The sequence below is a fragment of the Hibiscus syriacus genome, unplaced genomic scaffold (genome assembly GCF_006381635.1).
Source record: "Hibiscus syriacus cultivar Baekdansim isolate YM2019G1 unplaced genomic scaffold, ASM638163v2 tig00013040_pilon, whole genome shotgun sequence".
Classification (NCBI taxonomy): domain Eukaryota; kingdom Viridiplantae; phylum Streptophyta; class Magnoliopsida; order Malvales; family Malvaceae; genus Hibiscus; species Hibiscus syriacus.
In genome coordinates, this window is record NW_024062296.1 from 2639014 (window position 1) to 2658144 (window position 19131).

Here is a 19131-nt window from a genome sequence, read left to right on the forward strand (position 1 = left end):
TTTTTGAACAATTTATTTAACTAAAAATAAGGGCTGGTGTTTAATTTCCTTTAAAACTATGACAAAATATAATTAATGTAGTTTCAAAAATCATAAAAGTTTAACAAGAAGGATCATATGAGGCTGAGCAGTGACGAATGGGCATGAACACCTTTTTGAGAATACTCTTGAATCTTGATATCCCACACAGTATCGAGATTATTTCCAAAGCACAGATAATTTTTTTTTTTGCTCAGCAATCAGAAGTTTTTATTAAAATTCATAGAATATCCCCAACTTAAGCCTCATTAAAAACCTCCTAATCCTAAATGGGGAAAAAGAGTGCTCAAAATTGAGTAAAACACCAAAGCTCATAAACTGAATTACACAAAATGTAGATGAAGCACAACTTAAACCAAAACTACCCCACCTTACCAAAGAGAAAAACTCCACAATACCCAACCCCTAACCAACATTAGAAAAAATCCTAATAACCTCCATTTCGATCAGATTAACATTCAAAGCAGGTACACAATAAAAAAATGCTAGGATAACTCCCTTTCTACATATCACCAGCTTGCCTTGAACAAAACTTTTCTCTGCGAGCCCATCTTTGCCAAGTAATCTGCCATATTATTAGTATTCCTAGGCGAGAACGCAAACTTCATCTCAGATATATTCAGTGCATTAACATCAATTCCCTGAAAAATTACACCCCACCTCCATGGTCGAGCTGAGGCATTTTGTATCCAGGTTAACACTACCTTAGAATCAGATTCGACGATCAAATCAGTCTTCCTACACCAGCAAGATTCAACAAACACGTCTAATGCAATTTTGGTAGCTACAAGCTCCTCAAAATCTGAAATTACCTCTGTTACCGGCCCAAAAAACATTGCTACTACATAACCTTCTGCAGTCCTCAAGACTCCCCCAGACCCTGTTGACTTATTCGTTGCTGAGCCATCCACATTGAACTTCATCTGGCCCGACACTGGCGGCTTCCAGATAGACTTGGGACATTGCTGTACACTTAGATCCGCTGACTCCCCTGGCCAATCCCACCAACATTTCTCATCTAAAACACTAAAAATCTTCAACGCCTTACACCAAGCATAAGCTCTCATCTTCACATATACAAGCAGTTCTTTGAGTTTCGTGCTTTTACTCTTAAAACTAGATCATTCCTAGCCAACCATAGGCTCCATAACGACGTTGTAAAGCTTACAAACCAAGCCAAGGCTTTAGATTCTGACCATCTAAACTGAAAACAAAACTCAAAATTTTCATCCACTGTCTGCAAATTAAAGTCTGGAATATGCCACCACATGCAGAAAGCATTCCAAAAACAAGCCATAAAAATGCAAGACACAAATAGATGATTCACATCCTCTTCAGTATCTCCACACCATGGGCACAAGCGTTGAATATCGGACAACTTAATCCCTCTATTAAAGAGGAATACCTTAGTTGGAACTCTATTCAATTTAAGAATCCATAGAAAATATTTCACCTTCGGTGGGACTTTTAGACTCCATAGTTTGTCAAAATTAAACGCACATACATCTTCAAAATACCCATCACTAAGAAGTAACTCGGTCAATTTCTTAACCTTAAACAAACCATCAGTCTCATACACCCATACAATCTGATCAGTCACATACGAATTAAAACTCACATCGTCCACTTCACGTTTATGATTAGAACAGTCTTTAATTCCCTGGCAAGCAATTGTCGCTCGAACAAAGATGTTGTATCTAAGTTTTTCCATTCACCTGCAGAAATCATGTCCCACACTGAAATAAATTTTCTCAATGTTAACCTGTAAATATGAGGATATCTTGATCTTAAATCACTTTCCCCAAACCACACATCCTCCCAAAATAATACTGATTTCCCATCACCCACTACCTACCTGAATGATTCTCCACTCATCCATTTTGATGTACCTTCACTAGACAAATTATGCACGATCCCTCTCCATGTTATCGAAGCTTTCTTGATATCTCCAAGACTAACCAACCAAGGCAGATCACCTGAGCCATATTTGTGACTAATTACTGACCTCCATAATGCCCCTCTTTCAATTGCAAATCTCCAACCCCACTTAGCGAGTAACACCATATTCTTTGCCTTTAGATTGATTATTCCAGCCCCACCTTTCTTTTTCGGACAACACAATTTACCCCAATTCACCCTTGGTAATCTATTTTTGTTTCCATCATAACCCCACAAAAAACCTCTTCTAATCTTATCAATTTTTAAAGCAACCACTTTTAAAACATGTAATATCGACATATAATACAATGGAAGCATTGACAACACTGAATTAACGAGAACCACTCACCCAGCAAAACATAGCGTCCTGCTTTTCCAGCCCACCAATTTAGCTTTAAACTTATCAATTACAGGTTCCCACGTCGAAATTCTTTTGGGATCTGCAACTAACGGAATTCTCAAATATTTAAACAGTAATGCGCACACAGAACAACCACCTAAATGAGCTAGTTGTTTTATTTTATCTTCTTCAACCTTCACCCCTGCTAAGCACGACTTCCTGAAATTAATGCTTAAACCTGAACCCAATTCAAAGCATATCAGGATTCTCTTAACATTGACCAGACTTCTTTGATCTGGACGAATGAACAATATTGTATCATCCGCAAATTACAAATGTGAAATACTTATATTTGGTGCCACATTTTCAATACCATCAATGTATCCTTTGTGAACAGCTCCTTCAAACAAAAGATGAAGATCCTCAATTATCATTATAAATAAAAAGGGGGACAATGGATCTCCCTACCGTAAACCTCTGTACATTTTAAATTATTTTATAGGAGACCCTTTTAAAAGAACAAAAACTCTAACTATCGAAATACATTCCCAAATCCAACGTATCCATGTACTTCCAAAACCCATATTATACTGCATGGAGTCTAAGAACTCCCAATAAACACAATCATATGCCTTTGCAAAATCTAGTTTTAATATCAATCCACCTCTCCCTCCCCTCTCTATATTCAATGAATGAATGACTTCATTTGCCACTAATATTCCATCAAAAATCTGCCTACCTGATATAAATGCACATTGAGTCTCACTAATCACTTTTCCAATCACACCTCTTAATCTCTTTGCTAACAGTTTAGCAATTATTTTTTACAAGCTGCTCACTAACGAGATCGGTCTATATTCTAAAATTTTAGTCGGATTGGCCACCTTTGGAATCAATGCTAAAAAAGATGAATTAACATTCTTACCCAATTTTCCATTCTTATAGAAAATGTCCATGGTCTTCATCAGATATGCTTTTACCCAATCCCATGATTTCTTAAAAAATACTATATTGAATCTATCCGGACCCAGAGCTTTGTCCTGCCCATAACTCCACACTGCATCCTTTACTTCTTCAATAGAAAAGATCGCTTCCAGCCCTTCTACATCCGCCCTTGATAGTTGTTTGAATGGTAAATTGATCTCCGTCTTCCACTCATTTTCCTTGCATCTGAAGTGGTTGCTAAAGAAATTAAAAACCTTAGCTATAAGTTTATCCGGCTCACATTCATCGGCCTCTCCCAAATTAGCTCCCAAAATCAAGCGTTTTTTACTCCGCATCTTAACTGCTCTATGGAAAAAAGTAGTGTTTCCATTTCCCAATTTCAGCCAGTTCGATCTTGATTTCTGGCGCCATATATCCTCCTTTTCCTTCAATATGTCCCATAGCCTCCTAATACAACTCATTAATTCCTCCATTTCTTGGTCATCTAGCCCATCAACATCGCCTTTCATATCTAACTCATTAATCCTCTTCACCATTCTTTTTGCTTCAATATCAACATTCCAATAGCTCTGTAAATTCCATTTCTGAAGTACTCCTTTCACCCTTCTTAATTTCACGCTTAAATCTGCATCACCTTCTTCTTCATGCTGTAATGTCTTCTTAATAATCTCAATAGAACTCTCCTGATTTAACCAAAAATTAATCAGTTTAAAAGGTCTAGGCCCCCAATCCACCACTTTCTTCCCCAATAATATAGGGATATGATCTGAGACTGTTCTCGGTAAACCAAAAAGAGTTGCATCGCTATTTTTATTAAACCATTCATCCTCAAAAAAAATTCTATCTAAATGACTCTTTCTATTTCCCGGTCCAAACCACATAAATTTTCTCCCAGATAAAGGCATGTCAAATAGATTACAAGCCTTTATGAACAAATTGAACTCTACAATCTCCGTTTGTCTGTGAGAACACCCGTTTCTCTCGCTGTTATTTCGTACTGCATTGAAATCACCTGCCATGAACCATCTGTTCTTATTTTTCCTCCTAACTTCCACAATTACATTCTATACTATGACTTGTTCAGATACTTCATAAGGAGCATAAATGTTCATAAGAGAAAATATCAAATCATGTGAAGCATACTTCCCTTCTATCAAAATAAATCTCTCTGTAATTAAGCTATCCAGGATCTGAAATCTACTCTTATCCCAAACAGACAAATACCCCCAGATTTTCCCATTGCTTTTGAGAATCTAAATTCAAAGTCATCATCACACCAAAAACTACTAATTTAAGTATCCTTAAAATCCTCCTTCTTAGTCTCTTGTAACAATGCCATCTCAATTCTATAAATCTGAATAAACTTCCTAAGCTCTGAGATTTTCACATTAGAACCCATGCCTCTTATATTCCATGACAGAATCCACATCTGGGCACCTCCTCCTCTGATACCTTCTAGAATTCAATAGACAGGGATTGAGACTCTCCTTCAAGATCTTCCAAAACTGAAATTTCCTTAACCAACGCCTCCTCTAAGCCTTTAAACTGAATACCCAACTCTCTACCATTTTGTAAAGTTTTCCTCGCTTCCCTCTTTTACCTCTACCAACGTTCTTGAAGATCCGAATCATACGAGGACCTTCCATCAAGTTCAGTCAACTCTTCCTCACTTAGCTCCTTCTTATGGTTTTTCTTCACACGACAGCTTCTATTCTTTCTCTGGGTAACACATTATTTTTATTGAATTTTTTGGATAAAACTGTATTTCTTAATTTTCCCCCCTCCTTTGCTCTAACGTTCTGCTTAGGTTTAGGAATAAAAATATCATCGCTCGACTTCGTTTGCATGCAGAGCCCCTTTTCCCATTCTTGCCCCTCCCGTCCCAAACTGGGCTTACTTACCTTCGGATCTACCAAGCACCCGTCCAATTGATCCTCATTAGATCCTTTTTTAGAAAAGAAATTTGTAAGGCCCATATAATCCGTATCCTCCATCGCATTTGAACCTAACCTCCCTTCCCATAGAGACAAATCCTTTAAATTCTCATTTATACCTTCATTATCATCCACCGCCTTAAGAAGTAACCTGAAATCATCTTTTGCCACATCCACCTCATTTTTCACCTCCACCTTGTATTGCTTTTGTAATTTCTCAAAACAAACATCATTGACCCTCTGACCCATAATTGCTTCATCCCTTATGTTTCTCTCTACGTTTTCCATCCCCGACATACAACCGCCTCTTAAAATGTTCCCCATTCACATTAAATGACTATCATCTTCCTCATGCCACCTCTCCTACTTCTCCTCCTCCGATGTCTCTATACTCTTACCTGCCAATGAACTCGAATCATCAGTGACTAAATTATTTTTTGCTTCTTTCTTATGACTGCTCGTATCACTTCTACTAGTAGTCTGTTCCATAATTATGATTTTAAAAACATCCCTTCCTACCTCCAAGTCAACCACCTCATCAATCAAATCCTTTCTTCTAGTTACTATCAAGATAGTCATCTCCTCACATCCCAGTTCCTGAAGAGCATTTTCTCCCATCGCCAAACATTCTCCCCATTGCTCAACTATCCTTTTGAACCTGTTATGGTTCCAACAGTGTAATGGCACACCGATTAATTTAATCCAGGTTACCCTTTCAGACGCTCTGTAAGATTCTGTCCAAGGATTAACTTCTAGGAAAACTTCTCATAAGAACGACCAATTATGCTCTTTCATGAACGTATAAAGCTCTTCGTCCACGAATTCTAAAAGAAAATCTCTCCCTCCCAAAAACTTAGTCCTGACCTCTCCCAAGCCCCCTGCACGTAATCTATCAACCACCTAAGTCGAAGAACATACCGTTGCCATAGTACCCACTAGACATTTCTACAACTTTCGAACGACCTCATCATCAATAACCCCCTGTATAGAACTACTCCTCCTTCTTGTCTGTGTCTTAGAACCTTCTTCTATAATGTTTTTATCGTTAGGTACCCTTGTGGTTGTATTGGAATTTGAAGGACTATTCAAGTCCTCTCTTGGATTCTTTGCTTTATACCTTGCTTCCTTCACTGAAAGTCGATATCCGAACTGCCAAAATCCATTAAGTCTTTGTATTGCTCTCTCTATATCTTCTTTTTTTGAGAATCTAACAAAATCAAATCGTTTCCCCGTTCTGTCATTCTTCCTACCTATGTAAGAACTAACAACATCTCCATGCCTACCGAATAATTGCCTCAGTCCACTCCAATGATATCTAGGAGGAATGTTTTGCACAAACAGAGTTTGAACCTCACCTAACTTTCCTGAAGCTTTCTCCGTCGTATGAGCTGCCATGAGAACGTTCTAATTGTGCACAGTTAACTTTATGGCATGGGTTTTTTAGGCCTAACAAGCTAATGTTCTAATTGTACTGACGCAAAAATGGACTATTCCTGACACTGACAGACTTCTGCTCCGGTGGGGGCACTTGTAGAAAAATGACTGGATAACACCCTCAAGCATGTGGCTCACTCTCTTTATTGTGCAAAACATAGTATCACCTAGCTCTACTAATGTTTTTCTAGTGGATTCTTACGCAATCTAGGGAACAAATTTGAGTTGTTGGAAGCAATGAATTGTGGTCACTTCCATATTCAGTGATGGACAATATGTCCATCACTCCCCCCCCAACTATTGATGATTTCATATTGCTTTTGAAGCCCCATATCGTGCCATCTACCATTAATGGTATCTGATGCAAAAGTCTCTTAGAAGCAGCTACTTGTATAGGAGGATCATTGGTATGGTAATGTGGTTTGATTATCTTAGCCAATTAGCTAAATTGCTGACTGCTGAACAGAAAACAAATTTTCTCGTAGGGTTGAAGTACTGAAAGCTTGCTTTTATTTAAAACTCTCGTATTCAGATATATTAAACATATATTTATATCTAACATCAATAATAATCCCTTTTAATAGGGTGTAAACGAACAGAGTGTGTAACGAATTATTCATGAACAGTTTGTATAATATCCATTTATTAGGCTAAATAAATGAGTGTAACCAAAATTTTATGCTTATTTAACGAAAAAATGAACAAGCACAAAGGTGTGTTTGGTTCGTTCCTGTTCATGAACAAGCTCGTTTATAAGCTTGTTTACTTGGTTCTTATTTTCCTTTTAATTTTTTACATTTTAAATATTGGTGAAGATATGGACTAAATTGAATATAAAGTTAACTTTGAAGTTTAAACTGTGAAGCTTAAAGAACTTTAAGACTAGTGTTGTAATTTTACCATTTTTTAACTTTACAAGGGTAAGAAAAATGATGGTTGCCTAACAAACTAATGTTAAAGGAATATTAAACGAATATTTGCAAATGTTAAATGAATATGTTCGTGAACTCTAAATAAATGAATATGAACACTTTCAAAAATAAATAAACGAATATGAACACTTTCAAAAATAAATACACGAATATGAACACAATACTAAAATTTAAACTAAAACGAACTATACATGAATTTGTTCAAAAATAAACAAATGAACATGAACATAGCTTTATTTGTTCAAACTCGATTCATTTAAACCCCTATCTTTTAAGCACAAATTCATATTAGATTATAGATATGTTAATTCCGGAAAATAAATTACTTTTTAGTGTAATTACTACTTTTTAGCATATTTTCAAGTTATGATCTTAAAAATTAAGATTCAAAAAAAAAATGGAGTGAAGTGAAGTGTGAACCATTTTAATGGATTTTTCTTTTCAGCCTTTAATTTGATAGATTCTAGTAGATATATTTTAACCAATTAGCCTACCAAACCATTGTCATCTTCTTCATGTACTTTCAATCTACTATGCTTTTTTGTTTCTGCCCAGACACATCACAGGTGCCATCAAAAACAACACTTGGATTTGCACCAAGGTCCAATAAAAAATACACTCCCTTTGTCTTCCATTCAACTCTTCTTTTTTCTCATGTGTTTTGGCAGGCATGGAAAAAACATTTTCCAATTCAGGAATACAGTGGTAGATCCATGTTTATCTTAAAATTCAATATTTTATTAATTATTTTATTTATCGATTATGTATATTCTAAAATTTTATTTGTATCTATTTCATATAAAATTTTGTATTATAAATATACATATGTTCACTTTAAAAAATATTTTTAAATCAATCATTGTATACATAATAACAAAACTTGGGTGGTTTATTCTACATTATCGCATTTTTGACTTTGTCTCATTCATAGGCTAATAGTACACACACGTATATATATATATATATATATATATATATATATTAATCACCAGCATTTCAATCATCCACATTTGATTATAAACTACATCCAAGTATTATATATGGGAATGGTACAAGTGAGCTTTGGTTGAATGATTGTTTAGTGAATTTAGGTACGTTTCGTTACATGGGGTGCCCTTTTATGGTCGTCTACAGGGAAAGCAATCAGATTACTTTGTAGATGATTCTCGGTGTGTGATGGAGAGCATGTATAGTCAGTCGTGTCTTCTTCTATGAAATATTATGTGTATCATATAGATAAAAGAATATGATAGCAACACAGTGAATTGTGAGTGAACCCAACAGTACTGATAAAAAAATGAAACATGGTGCAGGCACACTGAATTTGGGTACAGAAACTGACACAATTGATCAGCTAAACGAACCAGATGATTCATTAATAATAAAGTATACAAATAGTCATCTACAATGAGTATTGTTTTGTTGAGTTTTATGATTATTAAAAGTTACAAAATAATTCTTCAATTATATAAGGTTATTTTGTTATATTCCCAACTATTACAAATTTAAAAATGTTCACTTGACTATTAATATTTTCTGAACTCGTAATTTTCTGTTAAAAATTGACGGTCAACTGAGCTAGATGTTAACATAATGCCTGATTATGATAAAATAATGTTTTAATGATGTCTATTGGCACCACCATTTTTTTTTCAAGCACCAACTCGACAACTCAATGGTTTAAGCACTAACTCGACGATATAATGTAAACGGAGAGTCGATCCACAAAATATTGCTCAAACAGTTATGATATCATATTTTATCATATCATAGTCAACAGGTTAACGTCCAGATCAGACAACTATCAAATTTTTAATTGAAAAGGACAAATTTAAAACATATGAATAGTCAAGTGATTATTTTATAAATTTTAATAGTTGAGAGACTTAACAAAATAATATCTTATAATTAGATGATCATTTTATAAATTTTAATAACTAATAAATTCAATACAACAGTGATTTATAACCAGGAAATCATTATGTACTTTATCCAAATAATACAAGGATAAATAAATCCATCTTGTAAATATAGTTGTCACAAATTGATTACCATTGGAAACTTAAAAAGAGGATAAATCCGCTTTGTGCTCAAATCCTTTTGAATCCTGACAATATTTTTGCCTAAATTTCTTTATTAAGAAAGTTTATAGCGTCAATAACTCCCTTTCTTTAACCATCCTCTGCTTTTATCATTTTGTGAATGAATCTTTCTTTTTTCAAAACAAGGGAAACATACATCATTGTAGGAGTGGCAAAACTCTTCACCTTTTCTACGTTTGATTAGTATTCAGATAATTTATATGATATGAACATAATTTGTATTCAAATTCGAATAAGATAAAGTTTTGAAATAAAACCAACATTATTTACTAAACAGTTAATCAATTTTCTTTAATTTTCTTACTCTTGTCTCTCAGGTGGCGCACAATATCATAATAAAAATTCAGTCTGTTCTACAAGCAAGTTTTATTTATTTAATTAATGTTTTATTGGGGGGTTATTTTTCTCTTAATCCACCTAGGTAGTGGATCAACCGCAACAATTCATTATTGTGATAAAAATACTAATGTCTAAGCCAAGAAAACAGCACAATGTTTTAAAAAATAATGAAACCATCAGCTGAATATATAATATATTTTTCTCATACAACCACCGTCTAGGAATCTGGTTTTTCAAGCCCCCCATTGATGTTGAAGTTGCTAAGATGGACATATTCATCTCCTTTTTCAAGCTCATGCCGTTCAACTTTGTGTTGATATCAGTGTTCTTCTCTTTCCTGCATGTAATCTTATGTAAAGTCTGTAGAGCTCCAAAATTATCAGAACATGGCCCCCAACTTATCCTGTAATCGTCTGTTTTATTTCCTTCTACAAGAACCGCATTCGATTGTTAGATTGGTACACTGAGCTGATCGCCGAATCAAACACTAGCACGATCGTGGTAAACCGTCTTGGTGCTCGGAGGACTATTGTGACTGCCAATTTGGAGAACGTTGAGTACATGCTTAAAACCAACTTCAATAACTTCCCTAAAGGCAAGACCTTCACTAAAATACTAGGTGGTTTTCTTAGCTATGGAATATTCAATGTGGAAGGGGAGCTTTGGCTCATTCAAAGGAAGTTAGCAAGCCATGCTTTTAGCACAACTTGTTTGAGAGAATTCATGATAAGCTCATTGGAATAAGAGGTGGAACATCATCTTTTACCCTTGTTGGAATCATTGGCGGATGCATCATCAGTGGTGGACATCCAGGACTTGCTTAGACGACTTGCATTTAACATCATCTGCAAGGTCTCATTAGGGGTGGATCGATGTGGTTTAGACCTTTCTCGATCCGTTTCGCCTCTCAACAAAGCTTTCGACATCACCGGAGATATGTGCCAAAAGTGGAGCTGCTCCTTTGTTATTCATTTGGAAGGTCAAGAGATGGCTCAGAGTTGGATCAGAAAAAAGGATGAGGTATTCAGTTGAAGAAGTTCATGCATATGTTGAAGGGATCATTCATGACAAGAAGAAAAAGACCGACTACAAGTGCGGCGGTGAAGATTTGCTATCAAGGTTGATAACGGCTGGGCATGATGAGAGATATGGTCATAAACTTCATCATGGCAGGCAGGGACACAACATCAATAGCAATGACAAGGCTGTTTTGGTTGCTTTCATGCCATCCAACAATAGAGGAAAAATTGGTAAAGAGATACAAAAAATGGGAGAAAGATTGTTAGATTATGAATCATTGAAGGGATTGGAATTGTTGAAAGCTTTACTTTCTGAATCCATGAGGTTGTATGGACCAGTAGCATGGGACTCCAAGCATGCCATGGTGGATGATATTTTGCCTGATGGTACTTCAGTCTAGGAAGGGGATAGGGTTACCTATTTTTCCAATAGAATGAGGAGGATGGAAGCATTATGGGGAAATGACTGTAATGAGTTCCGACCGAGCCACAACCACATAGGATCACTAAAGAAGGTGATGTGATCCCAATAAGCTCTAACTTTCTTCTTGATTTGATTAAATCATTGATGTTCACCAAGGGTGATTAAAAGGGAGTTCTACCTTATTTCATCCTATACCTGCTCATTAATGCACTATATTTTATCATATGTTTGTATTTACCTCTTGGGATATCCTTATCATATGATATCATTGATGGCATGAATTTCCATGAGTTTTATTAGATGCATGACATTCATTGCAATTAAAGCATCTAGTTCATTGAATAAAGTTATTTCATTAATTAAATTAGTTCATTAATCAAACTAGTTCATTTATTACACTAACTCTTAATTATTTCATGCATGTTTTCAATTAAAGATTGAATAAAGTTAACCATTGTGACTAGGAGCATGAGAGAAGTTGAACGGTTTCAAAAGATGCAAGAACATCAGTCAGAATGTCTTCTAATTATGGATGAGATACAAACTTTTTTGGGTCCCCCATAAATCAATTGGACATTATTCATTTATCTCTTATCTTTCTAATGCCTTTAGAATCACATCAATCAGATATCGAGAGCTTGAGATATGATCGATTTACTGAATACAGTGCATGTTGGAATTTTCATTACGTGAATTTTATACAGGGATGATTTTGAGCCAAGGAAGGATACTTTCATCTTCTATCAAAATACAAGGAATTTATGGCCATCTTAATTCACCAATTTAAAGGCATTCAAGGTTAATGTTATCACCCATTGAAGGTCACTCATGTCAAACAAGTGGACGTGTAATAACTAGCATTCAAAACATAGCATTCAAGGCCTTTATCATCTATTGAATGCTGATCATATTCTAAATGGGAACAAGCAATGAAGGATGATTTTATTTCATTTAACCATCAAATTAATTGATAAAATCAACAAGGAATTTGAAGAGACAAGCTGGTTTGGACATGTAGGATGTCTACATTGATCCTATGACTTCATTTATCTTCTTTTATTCTATTTGCAAGGAAAGCAAGGCAGCCCAAGAGTCACCCCTTCTTTTTGGACAAATTTAAGGTTAGAATTGTCTCAAATTAAAGCTTAATTCATCCATTTTCAATCTGCATGGTCAGCCATCAAAGGATAAGAAGAATGGTAAGTCATTTAATTTAATTCAATTGCATTTAGGTGATTGTTTTATTTTAATTCTAAAAATTCGTCATATGTTGCGTATCAACACTATAAATAGGAACCTCCACGTCATTTGTACTTAGAACTTTTTGCATAATAAACTCTTTGAAATGTTGCTTTCATTTTAGTTCTTGGATTAGAACTCTATCGATTTTTTGTCAGTTTTGAAGTATTGATCCATTTCATTTTATTATAACGTTGGTTTCTAGCTCACCTATAGCTAATGGGTCATGTTCCATCCTCTTCCACCTCAATTCCATCATATTATATTGTTGGTTCTTAGCTATATATAGCTAATGGGTTACAATCTATTTCCTTGAGATTCTTCATACTACACACCAACTTCCTACTATCTTCACTAACCTTTTCATCGTTTATTTTCCTTAACCACAAGAATCACTCTTCATACGGTGCTAATCCATTTCAACATATCTTTCATCTTTCCACGTCTATATTTTATTTATCCGTTTCTATTTTACAACGTTGTTCGCGAATTTTAAATTACATTCAAAGTACTATGAAGCTTCTTATTATAATCACGATCGAGCAAGAACATATATGACTCAAAACACATAATCGAGTTCATACTATTTGGTATCAGAGCTAGCTGATTCAGTAAGCGTATCATTTTCTCTCTCCTGGGTTAGTAAAAAAAAGGAAAAATGTGTAAAGAGGGAGGGAGTAATTATTTTCATCTTTAAAGAAAAAATAGTTACGTCATCTTTATATTTTGTTATTCAATTTTGTTACCTTTACTTACCATCTCTTTTCCTTGTAGCCAATTTCTATTCACTATCCTTGCTACCTAGCCACACTTGTTTTAGCCAAAAAGCCACAAGACCACTTGAAACCTTGATGGAGTTCTCAAAGAACTTGAAAAGAAAAACAAGAGCGGAAAAAGGCACAAGAGAAAATTTTGGGTAAAAGCCATCCTGAGTGAAACACGAGTGGGAGTGACTTTTCCTTGGAGTGTATTGGAAAGATTTTGTTGGTGGGGATTTAAATCTTGTTATTTACTAACTATGTCTCAACAATCAAGAGACAATTCTCATGTTTCAGGAAAAGGTGACAAAAAATTACGGTCTTGCTCCTAAATTACAAACGCAAACAATGATCTGTGAGTTGTCAAGATTATGGAGGGAAGAAATAAGAACCTTTTCAAGAGAAAGAAATGTTAAAGAACCTTTCAGGTTTCATCTCTAGCTCGAGTCAAAGACCAAGAAAAGATGACGTAGTTTCTCAATCGAAGGAGTACATGTCAAAAGAGAATACTACTCCAACTAAATGCAACTTACATCCAGATTTTAGATGCTATCGTTGCTTGGAAAAAGGGCACACACCTAGTTAATGTCCAAATCGAAGTGTTGCAAAGCGTAAAGGCATTTATAAAGTCATCGTAAATTGTAAACCAAGAGAAGAAATCAATGATTGAACAAGCTAACCCAAGTCAAGATGAGAGCAAAGTTGTAACCATTGTAGATTCGAGATATGAGATCTATATGGAGACAAGTAAGTCTGTTCTTCCTTTAATTTGTACCACCAATGTTGGAATTGTTCCTAGACACAGGTGGAAATATGTTCACACCGAGGAAGAATCCAACTTCAAAGAGGAAAGTAACATAAAGTTTTCTGCCGAAGGATTTTCCTCAATAGGTCAATCAACGACCAGTTGCAACGTCAATGATGAGCATATTTTTTGTGTACCCAAAGGCAAAGGCGAAGATGTTTCAAGAGCTATTCTTGAAATTAGTTACTGCACCAACGAACAAATAAAAAAGGGGCATTTTCATGGAAGAAAAAGAGTTGAAAATGAAAAGAATGAAAATGAGATAGTGGATGAAAGAAACGTTGGAGTTGAAAATAAGTGTAGAAAAGAAAAGGAAAGTGGAGATAAAATTTTACCTAACAACTCTTCTTCTCCTATTCTTTCTTTTGTTTTGCTGGACAATCTAAGAGACATGTCTTTTCAAGGAGATAATTCAAGAATCATGACTTTTGGAGAACTAAAGGATGTGTCATTTGAAACACCAATAGACATTACTTTTGGATACTCACAAGACAAGTCCCTTGATCTCACAAGAGTTAAGCTATTTGAAGTTCTAAATAATATATCACTTGAAGTCCCAATAGTAGTGTTCGTTGAAATTCCAAGAGCAATGCCAAGCTTGAAGAAAATTTAGCAACCAACGCCCATTAAATACCCACCATGGTTTGCTATTTTCATTCATTCTATTAATTATTTTTCATTTGCTAATTTTGGTTTATTTTGTAGCAAAATAATTCATGTGCATGGAGTTATCTTACCTACCTATGAGGACAGGTTCAATTTTCATTTGGAGAAAGATTGTCCCAACAAAAACAAGTCCACTCTACAAGTATATATTCTGCCCAAAATCAGCCGATTCAAGAGTATGAAGCAAGCATCGTTCACCTACTAAAGAGCCACTATATGGAAGGGAACAAAGATTAAAGGAGATGGTGTAACCTACCTACTTGAAGGAGTTCAAAGGTCAAGACTCTCCACCCACCATCATGATGATTCAAAGGAACAAAAAGGAAAAGTGCAAAGAACATATACCTATTCAGATGAACAACATGGAAATGAAGTGCACAAGCAAACAAAACTTAATTCCAAAGAATGATGTTTGTGCAAAGCAAGAATGAAGGAGTTCCTAGCTAAAAGGAAGTCGAGATTGATTCCTTTTGTAGCAAGCATCGATTTGGGGACAAATCATATTAAAGAGGGAGGGAATGATGTGATCCCAATCAGCCCTAACTTTCTTCTTGATCTAATTAAATCATTGAATTTCACCAAGGCTGAATCAAAGGGAGTTCTACCTTACTTCATCCTATACCTACTCATTTATGCACTATATTTTTATCATATGTTTGTATTTACCTCCTGGGACATGCTTATAATATGATATCATTCATTGCATGAATTTGCATGAGTTTTATTAGTTGCATGACATTCATTGCATTTAATAAGTGTGATGTTCATTTAATCATGCATTGCATTTAAAGCATCTAGTTGATTGAATAAAGTTAGTTCCTTAATTAAACTAGTTCATTCATCAAACTAGTTCATTTATTACATTAACTCTTAATTGTTTCATGCATGTTTTCAATTAAATATTGAATAAAATTCACCTTTGTGTCTAGGTACATGAGAGAAGTTGAATGGTTTCAACAGATGCACGAATATCAGTCAGAATGTCTTCTAATTCTGGGTGCGATACATAATTTTTTAGTTTCAGAAATCTATTGGAAATTACTCCACTATCTCTTATCTTTCCAATGCCTTTTGAATCACACCAATCCGATATCGGGAGCTTGAGATATGATCGATTTACTGAAGACAGTGTAGACTGGAATTTTCATTACGGGAATTTTATACAAGGATGATTTGGATGAGTTTGAGCCAAGGAAGAGTCATTTCATCTTCTACCAAGAGACAAGCAATTGATGGCCATCTTAATTCACCAATTCAAGGCATTCAAGGTTTATGTTATCACCCATTGAAGGTCATTCATGTTCAAGCAAGGGGACATGCAATAACCAACATTCAAAACTTAGCATTCAAGGCCTTTATTATCTTTCAAAGGCTGATCATATTCTACATGGGAACAAGCAATGAATGTTGATTTTATTTCATTTAACCACCAAATTAAGTGATAAAATCAGCAAGAAATTTGAAGATACAAGCTGATTTGGACATGTGGGATGTCCACATTCATCCTATGACTTCATTTATCCTCTTTTCTTCCATTTGCAAGAAAAGCAAGGCAGCCCAAGAGTCACCTCTCCTTTTTGGACAAATTTAAGGCTAGAATTATCTCAAATTAAAGCTTAATTCATCTATTTTCAATCTACATGATCATCCATCAAAGGATAAGAAGAATGACAAGTCATTTAATTGAATTCAATTGCATTTAGGTGATTGTTTTATTTTAATTGTAAAATCTCTTTATATGGTGCCTATCAACACTATAAATAGGAACCTTTATGGCATTTGTACTTAGAACTTTTGCATAATAAACTCTTTGAAAGGTTTCTTTCATTTTAGTTCTTGGATTAGAACTATATCGGTTTCTTGTTAGTCTTGAAGCCTTGATCCATTTCATTTTATTATAACGTTGGTTCCAAGCTCACCTATAGCTAGTGGGTCACGTTCTATCCTCTTCCACCTCAATTCCATCATATTATATTGTTGGTTCTTATATAGCTAATGGGTCACACTCCATTTCCATGAGATTCTTCATACTACACACCAACTCCCTACTATCTTCACCAACCTTTTCATACTTTATTTTCCTTAACCTCAAGAATCACTCTTCCTACGCTGCTAATCCATTTCAACGTATCTTTCATCTTTCCACTTCCATATTTTATTTATCCATTTTATTTTACAACGTTGTTTGCGAATTTCAGATTACATTCAAAGTAATGCGGAGTTTCTTACTAGAATCACGATCGGGGAACAACATATATGACTCAAAACAAATAATTGATTTCATATCAGAAGGTAAGTCCATACAAGTTCCCAGTTTTTCAGGCATGTCCAAGAATTTGTCTTGGGAAAGAGATGGACTTCATTCAGATGAAATATGTGGTGGCCTCCATATTAAGACAGTTTGAAATCAAACGCATGGGATCAAAAAGGCCTGTTTTCGTGCCACTATTGACGGCTCACATGGCCAGTGGACTAAAGGTTGTGATTCAGAAACGTGATCATTCAAGATTAGACTTAAAAAAAATACAATAATTTAGTGTAAGATGCCAATATGCCATCATGTCTCGTATGTATGATAATTAGAGGAAATGATTAACTTAAACAATTACATACTTGTACAAATCCTTTATCACAATCATTTGCAGCATTCAAGATCGTTGGATCAAAATCATGTGGTTATCCTTCAAGGAACAAACATATGATTGTAAAAGCATGATTATAGCTGATTCTGTCTAATATATGGTCAGAAATGCACATGCATGCATGCATATTTGGAACAATTATATCACATGTATTGGTTTTTTTAATGAGGGAAATAGTTTTGGATCTTCAATATAATACTCTTTTACTTGCTTCACGTACTATTCAAGCCAACTGTCGTACTATTCAAAGATTAACCATCTCTTTTAAATTTGGTATAATGATAAAGATTAACCATCTCTTTTAAATTTGGTATAATGATAAAGTTATCTCTAGTGATTACGCAAATAATTATTTTTGTTCTTATTTTTCTTTTGGAGCATTTTAACTCTTAACATTTTAGTTTTGGATCAAAATACCCCATGTTAAAAGAAAATTGTTAGTTGAACACATGTTGTTGACTAGGCGTTTTCACATGTGCTTAGTTTCTAATTTAACAAATGACAAATGATCACTTTGGGTGATATATATCATGTCATCACTTTGAGTGATACGGTACATGTCATCTGATCACTTTGGGGTGACATGACATATGCCATGTCATTAGTGTTAGCTTTATCGATCAACTGAAATATACTAAGAGGGAGGTGAATTGAGTTGTAAAAAAATATGGTGGAAGCAACTCAAAACTAAAAATATATACAATAATTTTAGAGTTGTTCGCCTTCTAAACCAAATCCACATCTACTACCTTAGCATTCATACTAATGGTTTTTCAAATTCACTAGATTTGTTAACCTTTGATGACAAGGTGTAACTCTACAATAACACACAAGTTTATACCATAAAATCTTGCTCACACTGTCTCCACATGAGGAATTAAAAATTTAAAATAAAAGAAAACTCACAAATGTAATATTCGGCTACATACCAATTTAGTAAGTTGAGCAATAAATTGAGCCAATGTATGAAAGCTTGAAGGTTAGGATTGAGTTATAAGAGAAATTTATAAAGAAAGATAAAAGGTCCCAAACTCATAAGCCCAAGGGAGTGATATTTAGGAAAAATAGAAACGTGAGAACTTGGGGGAAATTATCCCATTAGTTGTAAGCGGCTAGATTTTTCCCCATTAATTTGGAAAGTGCCGTGGGGTTTAGGAGAAGGGACGTAACATATTATTTGGATTTTCTTAGATCATTTATTCCTCTTATCTTTGTTGGAGCAAAGTAAAATTTATTGATTTTATCACATACATATATTCTTTGATTATGGGAACAAGAGTTTCTCATAATTTGGGAAAGTTAAAAGGGATGTTAGGGATAAATGAGTTTCATGTTGACAAAAAAATTATTTGATCTTTTAGATATAATTTTTTCCATTCTAGAGAAAAAAGTGGAAGGACCATCAAAATCCTAAGGCAAGGAGAAAGTTAAAGAGTGAAGGAAGGAGCTTTCAACCATAGCCATTTTAGGTAAGGAACACTAATTCTTTGTGATTTCATGTATTGTAAGAAATTAATGATTTGCTAAATAATTATTTTTTAATAAGGTAGAAATTATTGGAATGAATTATGAGGA

At 34.6% G+C, this 19131-nt stretch overlaps 1 protein-coding gene and 1 pseudogene across 1 annotated transcript; one reads left to right on the forward strand and one right to left on the reverse strand.

Annotated features, from left to right (window-relative positions):
* Positions 1-6141: 6141 nt before the first annotated feature.
* Positions 6142-6591, reverse strand: LOC120205783 (serine/arginine-rich splicing factor 12-like). Its single transcript, XM_039205592.1, has one exon. It carries the CDS (start codon positions 6589-6591, stop codon positions 6142-6144), a length of 450 nt encoding a protein of 149 aa, XP_039061523.1.
* A 3677-nt stretch (positions 6592-10268) lies between these two features.
* On the forward strand, positions 10269-17452 carry LOC120205788 (annotated as a pseudogene).
* The last annotated feature ends 1679 nt before the right edge of the window (positions 17453-19131 follow it).